Below are 14,778 nucleotides of genomic sequence, written 5' to 3'. Positions count from 1 at the left end.
ATCTTCTATATCAGTTACACATGTTTGGCATTTTATCTCCCTCTAGCTGTCACGCCAGGTGTGGGAAAGACTAAGTGCAACACGAAGCGAAGATGGGGGGGAGCCCAAACACTAGGGAAAGGGGGAGTGGAGACCCCTAGGCAGATCTGATAACACCCTGCCTACCCTACCGTCCCTATATTGGTTTCACACCTATCGCCGAGCAGGACCCTAGACCCTGTATATCTCTAGAGCTAGGCTCTCTATAGGGAGGGAGAGGGGTGAGCACTGGTCAGGCCCCACTACAAACTAAAGACAACAAGGTAGACAAAGGGAATTAACTAAGCTTCAGCAGACAGCAGAGGAGTAACGCCAACTACCCTCCAAGGGCACCAGAGAAGAAGCCAGCCAACAGCTAGTGCTCCAAGCCTGTACATAGAAGTATCATCGGCGATTCCCTGGAGCAAACTGAGAGTTTTTAACTCCCATGCAAGGGTGTGTCAATCAGCCTCTGGGTCTTAAAAGAAGAAGGATTAAGAAGGTGTCTGCAATACCAAGCGCAGTGACCTTCTACAGCCAGATCCAGAGCGACAGTCCATTACACCTGACACACCCGTGACACTACCCTTCCTCTGGTACTAATGTAAGTGAAGGAGACGCTTGACAACTCCATTGCTCTTCCTGCATTGGAAACCAACCCAGCTAAGTTCTGTCTTCTTCAGCTTGGGATAGGAGAAAATGTACTACTAGGATTTAAAAAAATGTTTTTGGGTTTCTTTCCTCATTGTAAAACTTCATTCACAATTTATTGACCTTGGCTATCTCTAGTACTCAATTACCCACATTTATTATTAAAAGGGTTTTATAACCCTTTTTAAAAATTGTAATGAAGGAAGTCAGTGGCAGTAGTGAGTGGTCAGGTGGCTGAATGTGATGGACTTCATCATTTCTGGTGGCCAACGGATAGGCGGGGGTTTAGACGTTTAAGTAACATTGGCCAATTTCATTTTTTGCACTAATACCACTAAGGCAAAAAAAAGTACAGGTTACCCACCATTTTTTGGGTGGGGGATAAGGACTGGGGGTTGAGTGAGAAGACAAATATCTAAACTTTTGCCTAACTTTTTAACCTATGTAATTTCTATTAAAATCAGTTTTTCACTGAGTAATAAATTGTGATTGTGAATTTTAAAGTCTCTTTTCTAAAAGAACTTCCTGGAAAAATATTTCACGGATCATTTTCATGAAAGGGCCTGGTGGGAATTTGCCCTCAAAATGCAAAGTTCAGCAAGACTCGAGTATACAAGTTTGTTTTTTTTCCCTAGGAAACAAGCCTAGAAACTAATATTAGTGATTAGTCCATGACATCTATAAAATGATTTTACTTATTATGTCAGTGTCAGAAATTACAAGTGAGAATTTATGATAAGTACAATAAGAGCCATGTGCATATCTGCGCATCCTTCACTTCCTGGCAACGTTGGCTAAAATGACAGAACTATCGAGGATTAATGTTATTCTGCTCCGCTGCACATTATGCCCAGACATGCTCTTCATATAGAATGCATCCTCTGAGTATTTTAATTCTTGTTGGTTTGACTTAAACTACTGTGGATGGGCCGTTACGTTGTGTGTTAGATGAAGCCTGAAATAATATTCCCCTTCAAGGAGCTATCTCACGGCTTCAAGTCTTGTTCCAAGCTACTTGCACATTTTCGATGCCAGAACCGGGCATAGATGTTACATAGAATCTCTAAAAGCTACGTACACATTTTAATACAGTCAAATAACTATATGATCATATTGTCAGTGGTTGTAATAATTTTCAAGGATGTATTTATATTTGTCTTAGTCTTTAAGATGCCAAAAAACATGGGAGAACCTTGCCGGAGGCGCTGCAAGAGTAGATGCATTGTTTTACTTTAGAGCATCCATCTAGACATAATAACTATAGAGCTGCAAGCAAGGTCTCATTCAGACGTCCACTTTTCACGGATAAAATGCGTACCCATTTTAGTCTTTGTGGCTGTTCACATGTCCGTGTTTTCTTACGGACTAAGTGTTCCAAAAGAAAAAAATGGAGACATGGATCAAACTCATATATTCAAATCAATGGGTCACTAAAAACATTGATGCCACTCAGATTCTATTTGTATGTCATCTGAGTACTGTTTTTTTTTACTATTTAATAGGTAGGAAAACCTTGGATTTTTATTATTTAAGTATTTTTTGTTTTATTTGCATACAAGAAAAACGGATGCAGCACTGATGGTAAAAACAGATAGACGGATGAAAAATGGATGAAAATTGCATCCACAACACCGATGAAAAATGGTCCAATTTTACTGGTACACAAAGATAAAATGGATGTGTGAATGAGGAGTTACTCATTGACTTTTAGGGAGAATATAGTGATCGTGAGGATAACTCATTGATTGCTGGGGGTCTCAACTGTAGGATCCCCACCTGATCCTGAGAACGGGACACTGAAGTGTTGTATCTGAAGGGAGTGGCGGCCGAGCATGCCCATCAACGCCCAATTCAGTCTCTGTTTGACTTCTGAAGATATCTAAGTGCAGTGCTTGGTTATCTTTGTCAATTCCGTAGGCAATGAAGGAAGGCATAGTGTGCATGCTCAACCGCCGCTCCATTCACACAGGGCTCTGCAGAGTCCCATTCTCCAGACCAGCTTTGGGACCCCCTGCAGTCAACAAGGTAGGTGATAACTTGCTAACTTGCTACACGTGCACGTATATGCAGAGACCTGTTACTCCAGGTCAGCAGGCGGGGAGAAGCTGCCACCCACCTGTCCGACTAGTCTATAGTATGTTCTAAGTCCCCGCCTATGTATATATAGTGCCGTACAAAAGGGAGTTAATCAAATCGCCAAATTAGCCAAATTTTATTTTGATGGAATTCTTACCACCACAACAAGGTCCTGAAACTTACAGGAGAGAAAGTGACCCTCACTGGTTCTGCATGTCTTACTTGCTAATGTGATGGTCATTGCAGAGAGGTTGCATCCTGGGCAGAGTTAATCCACCTATTTTGTCTACATCATTCCATATACAGTGGTAGGCAGCGTTATTCTCTTAAAGGGAATGTTTATTATATTGATAAAAAATGGGTAAATAATTCTTAATAATTGAATTCAGGTTATTGGCGGTAAAGTGCTGATTGATACCATCATCATCCTGTAACAGGAGACTCCGGTGTAACAAGTCCGATCATGACATTTCTTCCCTCCTAAATATTTCTCCATCACTTGTGGGTGAAAAGTGGAGGCCTCTCCTCAGCATCAGGGTCTGACCTTACAAATGCTCTTCTGGATGAAGGGGTAACGATTCCCATAGACACCTCCAAAATCATTTAGAAAGTCTTCCCAGAAGAGCAGAGACTGTTATAGCTGCGTCACTGCTGATGTCTTGCTGATTGACAGCCGGCTTCCCGCTGCCTAAGTGCGGGGAGGCGGCTGTCAATCAGTGCAACATCGGCAGTCACACCTATCAACAGATCAGAAGAAGAAGAGCTACTCTGTTGATGTGAAACAGCAGTGACGGCTCTGAGCCGGTGGCGTGTACAATAGATAATTGCCTCTGTTAGCAACTAATTGCCTTTTAGTTTTTAGGACCATAGTAAAAAAATAGAATTATTCTTGATAAACCCTTTAATAGAACTTGATTAGAGAATAAAACAAAACGCTTCACTGTATATTTTTAAAACAAGGTGATGAATTCCCTTTAGGATTATGAAAGATGGCAAACTCTTGATTGCCTCTTCCTGATCATTTTTTTCCCCAAAAGGAAAATTATTCTTATTTCCGTGTCAGTTATAATAGTCATATATGTAGCAACAATGTACAGTACTTTTTTTTTTTTTTTTTACAGGTTTATGCATATTCAACATTTTTGTTGGGATATAGAATCAACATGACCGGACTTGAGCTCTTTGTTTCCTGATGTTCATGGTAGCTATGCAAATATTCACTGGCTTAAGAGACTTATTTGTAGTTAATATATTTCCTTATCAGTCACATTGACAATATAACAAAAAAAACCTCCTAAAATGGAAAGTACAAAAATGTTGTCCAAAAAATGGTGACACCACCAAATCAGGAAAATGAATACCAAATATTTGCATTTTGAGGTTTTGGATAGTGGTCTTCTTCTCACTTGTCACATTCCTTAGTTGTATTGTGGTTGGTTTGTCATCATACAAGTCCACCGCGCACATTTTTATTTTTATGTTGGTTTGTTTTGGTGTTTTTTTTTAAGGAAGTGAGGTTTTCTTGCACAAAGAATTCAGCCTCCTACACACTCCGTGGATTGAGCCTGAATAGAAATGTCTCCATCTTTTTTAGCTTAGCGCCATGCTGCATGCAGCTTAGTCATAATTTCTACTTGTCATTATAAGGCTTAAAAGGATCTGCATGAGAGCCTTTATGTCTAATAATAGTGTTCTGGAACCTAAGAGGTTTAGGCCATTCTTCTGATCAAAAGGGGATTTTGCTTAAAAGTACTGTAGGAAAAAAATGGGAGCTTCACCGCACATGGATTGTACGAGATTCCTCTTTTTTTTATTTTGTGTTATGGAATGAAAATTGTGCAGATAATAAATACAGGTTTTTTATGAATCCATTTTTAGCGTACAATTTTTCAGTTGAGCTGTTACTCAACATCTCCCCGTTATCCATTGAGAAAAAGGATATTGCTGTTTTTGATAACACTTGACTGCGAAAATGGTGAAGGAACATACAATGTGTGCAGAATTATTAAGTCATTTATTTTTGATGATTCATTTTATTATTGAACGACAGTGCAGGATTATTATGCAATTAAGTGAAAAATTTCTCATCTCAATTTCTTATTTTCAACTGTGAAAGTGAGAATAATAACCAGACAGCTAAAATGTACAAAAATACATTTTAAAAAATATCAATGACCAAGATAGCCTCATTTCTTTTCAATAACAGTCATAAACTCCATTCCGGAGTCTGTCAGTTTCTTAATCTACTGACCATCAACTTTTCGGGCAGCACCAACCACAGCCCCAGACACTGATCAGAGAAGTGACTTTTCGACTTCACTGTAAATATCCAGTTTAAGAAGGGCCCACAAGTTCCCAATTGGCTTTAGGTCAGTAGAGGAAGGGACAAAGTCATTATTCTTTCATCTTAAAGGCCATTACTGGCAGCCGAGCAGTGGAGACTTCGATGCTGCAATGGAGCATTGTCCTGCAGAAAGATCATGGTTTTCTTAAAAGATGCAGACTTTTTCCTGTACCTCTGCTTGAAGAAAGTGTCTTCTAAAAACTGATAACAAGTTTGGGAGTTGATTTTGAGTCTATCTTCAACCCAAATAGGTTCAACTAGCTCTTCTTTAATAATCCCAACCCATAGCAGGACCCACTTCCATGTTGCTGGTGTCTGAGTGGAAGTGGAGGTCTGTGCCCATTACTGATCCTGCCACGAGCCCATCCATCTGGTCTGTCAAGAGTCACTTTCATCTCATCAGTCCATAAAACCTTTGAAAACTCTCCAGATATTTATTGGCCAAGTCTTCACGTTTCCCCCTCTGTGTCATGTTCAATGGTGGTCGGGTTCAGCTTTCCTCATCTTGGCCCTGTCTCTGAGCACTGAACACCTTGTATTTCTGAAGACCTTGTACTTCTGTGTCTTGCTCAGTAATGGTCAGGTTCAGCCTTCCTCACCTCGGCCATGTCTCTGGGCACTGAACACCTTGTATTTCTGAAGACCTTGTACTTCTGTGTCTTGCTCAGTAATGGTCGGGTTCACCCTTCCTTACCTCGGCCATGTCTCTGAGCACTGAACACCTTGTACTTCTGTGTCTTGGTCAGTAGTGGTTGGGTCCAGCCTTCCTCACCTTGGCCATGTCTCTGAGCACTGAGCACCATGTACTTCTGTGTCTTGCTCAGTGGTGGTCGGGTTCACCCTTCCTTACCTCGGTCATGTCTCTGAGCACTGAACACCTTGTACTTCTGTGTCTTGTTCAGTAGTGGTTGGGTCCAGCCTTCCTCACCTTGGCCATGTCTCTGAGCACTGAGCACCTTGTACTTCTGTGTCTTGCTCAGTGGTGGTCGGGTTCACCCTTCCTTACCTCGGTCATGTCTCTGAGCACTGAACACCTTGTACTTCTGAGCCTCCAGGGAGGTTGCAGTCCTGGAATATGACAGCACATGAGGATTATGGCTTCCTGGTCGCTTCACGTTTAATTCTTCTCAAATCTTTGGCAGTTTTTGTGCTTTTTTTTTTCTCAACACGTTTTTTGTGACCCTGTTGACTATTTGCAACAAAACTTATGATGGTTCTGTGATCGCACCAATATTTTAGCAATTTCAGTAGTGCTGCATCCCTCTGTAAGACTTTTTAGACTCAGTTAAATCTTTGACCCATTTTGCCTGAGGAAACCAACCTGCCAAATAATTCTGCACGCCTTGATAAAGGGTGTTGTATCCGTAGGCCGCACCACCATCATTACACAAATACTAAAATGCAAAAAAAATCTGCATGTGCTTGGTGCCAATTTAACTGCAGATCTTCGCCCTCAGATTGCAGTTGATGAAATGCATGGTAATACGTTCCTGCCAACAGCTGCTGCTGCACTCTTTCTTCTAGTAAAATAACAAATACCATCACAGAAATCAGACAGACCCCATTATAGTTAATGGGGTCCTTCTGGTGCTTTGCATCCATTATGTAACAGATCCGTCCTCTGCATTAATTCTGTTTCTCTTTTCCTAGAATGGAACTGAGAAAGGGAATTACAAAATGCTTGTGTGAACAGAACCTTAGCTGTTTTCTCAGACACAGCTCCACCCTTGTCTACGGGTTGGATCTGGTATTGCAGCTCAGATTCTTTCAAATGAAACAGTGTCTCTGGAGAAACAGCAAACCTCTTTTGCTAATCTCAGAAAATCACATCCAAAATATCTGTAAAATTTGATTTTATTTGTTTCTAGTACATTTTCTTTGCACATCAAGTATATGTTAGTTTTTTCTATATTATGTTTTTGTAGTCATAGTAATAGCAGGGAGGGTGCTTTTGGAAGATGATACAATTCAGAAAGTATTTAAAAAGCTTTCAGATTAACACATCCTGGAACTAATAAATTGTCTTATTTAGAAAAAACTGTGGATACTTTAAAAGCTTAAAAAAATATATATATTTTTGCCACTAGAATGTGTACAAAAATTTGGACTTTTATAGGACTAAAAAAAGTAAATCAACTTTACACAAAAGAAAAAAGTTTTTATAAAAATGATTGAATAAATTGTTATACAGTCCATGGTAGGCTCGTCGTATAATACATACAGGGCTGTGCGCATCGGGAAGCCAAATTAGTCACATACTAGCAACAATATCTTAGGGATCTGCGTGCATAGCATTATGAAGATCGTGAATATATTTAAAGGGTTTGTCCGGGACTTTAACATTGATGGCCTATCCTTAAGATGGGTCTTCGATATCTGATTGGTTGGTGTACTCTCGCTGATCAGCTGTTCCTGGTGTCAGTGGCGGCAGGAACTGCTCGGTTACGGAGCTGCACAGCTCCGTTGACAGAATGGTGGCCGCAGCTGGGTACTACACATACACCCCTTATTGATTTTGAGTAAGATGTGCAATACCGGCCGCGGCCACTATACAGTCGACGGAGCTGTGCAGCTCTGCCACTGAGCAGTTCCAGCCGCCGCCGACACAGTGAACAGCTGATTAGCGGGAGTGCCAGGTGTCGCACCCCCACCAATCAGACATTGATGACCTATCCTAAGGATAGGCCATCAATGTTAAAGTCCTGGACAACCCCTTTAAAGGTGTTGTCTCATCATGTTAAATGTGTAAAATTGCGAAGTACTTATAAAAAGAAGCAACTTTGCAATTTTTCTTTCATTAAAAATCCTTACCGACCACCTCTGTAGTGTATCATAGGTGGCCAGTTTCCTAAACAAGGACCATACACTTGCAAGCTCTTTCATTTTGATCCTGCCAAATTTTTCAAACAGTGGGTTCTCTGGTATCAATTAAAATTAATCCACTAATCCAAGTTAACATTTATTTTCCTTTGTTTAATTTTTTTATTATTATTATTATTTTTTGCCTTTCAATAGCAGATCATTATCAGTAGGTAATTTACAAAATGCATCAGTTTGTTTTTGTTCTTAAATTCATTTACAAAATTCTAATCTTTGCGTGAATCATTGTGATCCAACCTGACCTTACTAAAATGTGCTCCGTCCTTGGGATACAATATATCCCATTTTATGTTTTCAATTTATAAGTCAAACTTTTTTTGGAGCCTCTTTATTATCTTTTTTTTTTGTAAATGATAGTCGTGTAACATGATGCATTTTGTGCAATATTATTTTTAATTTTTGGCTCCATTAATGGAACTTTCTTTTTAGCTCCATGGATCTTTGCACAGCGAATGAAAAATAAGGACGAAATAAAATTTAAATCCCGTATAATTATTTTAAGAATTATTTTAATAATTATACATTAACGATGACTCCCTTTCTTGTGTTAATCTGCACTTTAGATTCCTTTTATCCTTGTATTTTTCCTCTTGGGTGCCTTGTAATGGTTGAAACCTGAGCCCTTGTACTTTCTAGGGCAGCTGTAGTCTTTGCTACATCATCGAAATGAATGGTGTCTATTATTAACAATAAGAGTGAATGCATTTTTCTTTTTAGGATTATGTGTAGCTGTGCCTGATACTAAAACAACAAATCTAAGCTCGGCTTTGTGCGAGGCTTTCTCCATACCGAGTGTCTGTTACTAATGAGAATTGGTTACCTTGTCGTTAGCTGATAAAATGTTAGGACATGTGAGAGCTTGAAGGGTTTCCAACATTCGCTCTTTGTAGAAAGGTTTTGCATTGCTAAAATAGTCACTGAAGCAGGCACCTAAAAGTTGTAAGGAAATTCCGCACTGCAGCTAAAATATGCATGAAAACGAAGCCACGCTAAATAATGCAGGAAAACCTAGCCACGCAAAATTGATCATTTCTCTTTAATTTTATTTTCTACATTAAGGAATTAGATGTACTCTTACGGTGCATGAGATCCATCAGCGAGGATGTACGTGACGTTCTCTATGGTAGAATCTTTGGAATTCATGAGTTCCACATGGGTTATGTATTCTGTGTATAAAAAGTTCACATACCCCATTCCTTAATGCTGTGTATTGCCCCCTATAACATCAATGACAGTTTGAAGTCTTTTGTGGTAGTTGTGGATGAGGTTCTTTGTTTTCTCAGATGGTAAAGCTGCCCATTCTTCTTGGCAAAAAGCCTCCAGTTTCTGTAAATTCCTGGGCTGTCTAGCATGAACTGCGCGCTTGAGATCTCCCCAGAGTGGCTCAGTGATATTGAGGTCAGGAGACTGCGATGGCCACTCCAGAACCTTAACTTTGTGCTGCTGTAGCCAATGACAGGTCGACTTGGCCTTGTGTTTTGGATCGTTGTCATGTTGGAACATCCAAGTATGTCCCATGCGCAGCTTCCGGGCTGATGAGTGCAAATTTGCCTCCAGTATGTGCTGATAACGTGCTGCATTCATCTTTCCTTCAACTTTTACTAAGTTTCCTGTGCTTTTCTAGCTCACACATCCCAAAACATCAGCGATCCACCTCTGTGCTTTACTGTAGGAATGGTGTTCCTTTCATCATAGGCCTTTTTGACCTCTCTCCAAATGTAACGTTTATGGTTGTAGCCAAAAAGTTAAATTTTGGTCTCATCACTCCAAGTGCCTCCTTATTGTGCATCTTGAAATGGCCACATCGCTAGTTTTCAGAGAGTCCTGAATGTCAGCTGATGTTATTTGTGGGTTTTTCTTTGCATCCCGAACAATTTTCCTTGACAAAATTTTTGTTTGTCTACCTGACCGTGGTTTGGTTTTTACAGAGCCCCTGATTTTCCATTTGTTAATCACAGTTTGAACGCTGCTGACTGGCATTATCAATTCCTTGGATACTTTTTTGTATCCCTTTCCTGTGTTATACAGTTCAACTACCTTTTCCCATAGATCCATTGACAATTCTTTTGCTTTCCCCATGACTCACAATCCAGAAACGTCAGTGGCTGGATGAAAGATGCAAGAGTCTGTCTGGATCCCAGAAACTCACTCAGCTTTTATGCACACACACTGATTACAAGCAAACAGGTTACAGGTGAGGATGTTACCTTTAGTAGCCATTCAAACCCATTTGTGTCAAATTCTGTGCTTGTTATCAGACCAAAATCACCAGGGTATGTGAACTTTTGATCAGGGTCATTTGGATGTTTTTGGTTGTCATTAAGATTTAAAAAGAGAAAACACTGTAGTTTGACAATAAATGGCTTCACCCGACCAATAACCATGAGTGGAGAAAAAGTTTTTTGTTATCATTCATATTCTCTGAAACATGGCCTAGAAAGGAAATGAGTTCCTTGTACTTCTGTATGGTGCCATATGAGACTTTAAAAAAAATACTTTCTTTGAAAAGCCGGCCATGGTACTATGTGTCTCAGATGACTAGTCTGTGGTGGGTCCCTGAAGGCTTCTCCACACCCCACTCCCCCAGACTGACAGGTCTCTTCTTACATATGTGTACATGGAGAGATTGGTCCGCCTAGGGAAAAGTGGTGGAAGAAGTGGCCTCAGACCAGTCATAGTTGCACAGTCCCACGACCGAATTTTTAAAGTTTTGAGAAACCGCAGCGTCTCAGAGTTAAATGTACACGGCTGCCAATAACACAGTCAGTCTGATTCTACATGAATCTACTACCAGATTCCCTCATAATAGGAGAACTTGATGAGTTCCTTGCAGATTCGTATAAGTTTCACAAAGTATTACATATCGATATCATATGGGATTCTTGTCTACCGCATGCATTTCATATAGTGTTACATAGAGGAGCGGTATGAGTTCCTTGTACTCTTGTGTAAGCTCCATATGGTGTCCCCAACAAGTACTGTCTAAAGGCATATTAGACTTCAGTCTTATGTGTATGGGGGGCCTCCCGGCTCTCCCCCAACAGTTGATAATGAGGACAGAAGGTTTCGGTCTCTTAAATTTCAATGCCCGATCTTTTAGTTCTCCCTAGAGATAATCTGCTGCCAGAGGAATGTGGCCGTGGCTCCCTCTTACTGTAGAGAACACAAAAGTGCTCAGTCAGTTCGAGGCTTCCTAAATATGGAGGAATACAGAGAAATAGCTGTTGGTTGAATTCATTTGACAGCTACCTAACGTGTATGGGGGCCTTACGTTCCTCTTACTTATAAGATCTTTATGGTGTTCCATATGGGCATATAATTTCCAAATACTTATGTATATATGGTATTATGTATTCGTAAAGTATGAGTTCACTAAACTTACTTATGAGTCCCATATTGTGTTCTATGCTGTGAATTCCATGTAGTCCCATATGGGTGATCTATGATTTCCAAGGTATTTTCTGCTTTCGGAACCAGTAATTAGGGGAACATTGGTACATGTGAAGGTGTTTGCATGGATGTGATTTTTTAATATCTACTGACCTCTAAATCGGTAAATACATCAGTAGGGTTCACCTTTTTCCCGTTATGTGTCCTGTCCAGGAGATCATGGTTGGAGAGCCGGATATTATCGGAGAGTAATTGGTCAGTAAGGACACATTCTTTGTTTGGTTATTGTGGTGATATTACTATTTTCATGGGATGCTCGTTTAGTCAGGTGGACTAGATGTTGTACCTTTCCTGTAGTTGATGAATTTTCTATTCCTCCTGTGTGTCTTGTAGACGTCCGTCCAATCTTCGGCACCTGTTATGTGGGCATAGTTGGTCTAAATAATGAGTAGTTCTGATGATATTATTTGATCTAGCTAATTTCACTTATCTTCATTTTTTCCTTCAAGTTGATCGATAACATACTGGTAATAGACTTCCTTTAGCCAAAATTACTAAATAGTTTGTGTAGTTACAAAAAAAAGAAAACAGTTACCTCTTTGACCGGCTTCTTATTGTTATCACAGTCTAAATTGGTATTAATCAGTTTTGTGTTTGGGAAGATCTGGTTGTCTTCTGATGTGTGTTGGTCCGGTGCACAGTTTTGGCTGCTTCAGTTGTGTCTTCAACAGATTGTCCTATGAGCGTCCACACAACAATTCTTTCACAATCTGTTCCAAGACAGAAAATAAAGAGCACAAGGAGAAGACTGGTGGGCAAATAATGCTGGACACAAAAACATTTAGCTTTCTCATCACCAGTCATATCCAGACTTGAATATATAAATTTGCTCCCTTTCTGGAGAAATTGAGTTGTCTATCTAGGATCTAGTGTAACCTAATGGAGGAAGCTACCCTATAAGTCAGTGTCCAACGTTAAAACTAGTCTTGCAGCATGACTAAGGACATACGTTACACCAGAGTTTCCACCAAGAGAGACACCCATCAATAGACTGCTGACATGGACCTTATGGACAGTTTTTTTCTCTTGGAGGAGAGCTAATTAGCAATAATTTTCCCTAGGAAACATTACTTGACCTATAAGATTTTGTACCTCTTGTGATTAACCCCTAAATCAAGTGTGCGCAATCTGAGACCCAGAGACCCCATACAATATGCCACATTTTTCTGTGCGGCAATGGTCTGGTCGAAGACATGCCTGCAGTGTCTGGTGACTGCTCAAGCGTATTTTCCATGTTAGGGAGTAGAGGAGTGTCTGGTAGCTCCGTAGGTAAGGGCACGTATTAATGGGTCACTGGGTGGCCACTTCTGTGATCATGTCATCATCTACGTAAGGAGTAGATGAAGTAAAGAAGTAGCCTTGCATGAGTCCTGCCATAATCGTTGGAGTTTATGGGAGAAGTGAAACACTTGACTGTGTTAGCATCTTGCATAAACTACAATGGAGAAAGCTGAATCCATGGTCTCTTTATTTCTGGATTGTGAACGGGAGAGAAGAGGACCTTTCTCCTTCTTATAGCTGGGAGTCCTAAAAATGGAATCAGCACCTATTACTTATTGAGGTTGGGATGTATATGATGTTTATTGCAGCCCATGGCAATGGTTTAGTCTGACAAAAAAGCTTTCCATGCTGTCTTCATGTTCCACTCTAGAATTGATCAGTTTCTGATTTTATTAGCTTTTGATGACATATACTGTATTTTTTATACCTCCAGTTTTTCAGCTTAATCAGTAAACCAAGACCAAAAATAGCAATAATTATTGAAATAAAAAAAGGAAGACTACAGCAGTCACAAGATTTTCCAACACCTTTTTCTGGCTATTCTGAGCTCCCTTTTTCATCAAAAGTATTTAATTGGATGCGCAATGCAATTCTCACCTCGATCCTGTGATCAAGCACATTAATGACAGGTATTAATGTTGTATTAATCTGCTGATTAAAAAAAAACATATTTGTCCACTGTGTTTTTGGATGGTTTTACAGTCTATGTTTTGGCTGCAGCAACTAGGACCCCTGGGGTCAAAAGTAGAGGACAATGATGACGTAAGTTGGGTTCTAAATTGCGACAGGAATGTGGTTGAATGAAAAGAGCCTTTGGGCCCCATTCACGTTAGACTAAAGCCGTCTGAACCCTCCCGATGTTGGCAGGTTTGGCTGACAGTCTAATGTGTATGGGGTTGGGGTCTTCCAACTGTCCTACACCAGACAATGTCAAGGAGATAACGGTTGGGTTTGAACTTTCACGTCCCATCGAGACATAAGCCCTCAGAGCTGTCGAGCTGCTGCTTTCTCTGCTCTTCCCTTAGAAAACACGAGTGCTCTTATTTATGGGGAGGTCGAGAGAGATAAGCTGATGGCCGAATGAGCGTGCTATTGTGTGTTTGGCCAGGGGAAATCGGAACACCTTGTTCATGCTGTGACTATCCTGTAATTATCACTCTCTAGTAGAAGGTTAGTTACCCAAGTATACTTTCTTGGATGACTTGTGGTCACTCCTGTATTGATGGTCGATAGTACACTTATACATTCTAGAATAAGGCGGCAAATTAGTGCTCAGGTCCTTATCACTTTCCCGTACTTAAAAATACTTTTTTTTTTGTTAAATTAAGAAATTTCCAAGGGGTTTCGAATGCATATATCAAACTAAATATTCGTTTTATCATTTGCAGATTGACTTGGAACCAGAAGGAAAAGTTTACGTAGTGATAGATCTCTCTGGCTCCTCAGGGGAAGGTAAGTGCTTTCTCAATAAATTCCTTATCAAAGTGACACTTGTAGTGCTCAGTCCTTTTAAAAGAATGCTCGGGAATGTATTTGGATTACTTTTGTATATCTGAGCTTTTTGTATATCTGAACTATACCTAGCTGTGATGTGGACAAAGTAGGCTGCGATCTGATTCACACAAACTCAGTCTAGAGATGTCAGAGTTTTGCTTAAGTGGCTTTACCAAAGAGATATAACTGAAAAAAAAGGGTAAAATGGTTTCTTGACAGAGGAGGAGAATCTGTGGTCTTGTAATTTGGATTTTAGGAGATCATGCTCATTAAAAGGGTTGTCTGATGAACTTGCAGAAAGTATAGACAAGGCCCACCAGTGTGAACTGCTGTCTTTCAGAATCTCTTGCAGTGGTCCACCTCTTTAGGGTGTATGGACAGGTCCATCACACTCTACCATTGGCGCCTTTCTGGTATTTGTTTTACTTATGTGTATATGTGCATTACAATTAACAAAAGGTTTGCATTTTTCCAAGTGAATGGTTTAATTGTACCTGGTAACTGTGAACTCTCCCAACCTAAAAGTATGTGTATCCCCCATACCTATATATCTTTATTGTTCCAATTAATTTAAAATAAAAAAT

At 40.1% G+C, this 14,778-nt stretch overlaps 1 protein-coding gene across 1 annotated transcript in view; it reads left to right on the top strand.

Moving 5' to 3' along the window:
- Window positions 1-14,778, top strand: part of PRKCE (protein kinase C epsilon) — a 465,721-nt gene that overhangs the window by 137,184 nt on the left and 313,759 nt on the right. The window contains exon 2 of the mRNA XM_073672057.1: window positions 14,089-14,152. Coding sequence (XP_073528158.1) covers window positions 14,089-14,152 — 64 coding nt within the window. The remainder of the gene's footprint in view (window positions 1-14,088; window positions 14,153-14,778) is intronic.

Source organism: Phyllobates terribilis, unplaced genomic scaffold (genome assembly GCF_046119375.1).
Source record: "Phyllobates terribilis strain yellow unplaced genomic scaffold, ASM4611937v1 Scaffold_3__8_contigs__length_932513732, whole genome shotgun sequence".
Classification (NCBI taxonomy): domain Eukaryota; kingdom Metazoa; phylum Chordata; class Amphibia; order Anura; family Dendrobatidae; genus Phyllobates; species Phyllobates terribilis.
This window is presented reverse-complemented; position numbering and strand designations above follow the sequence as displayed.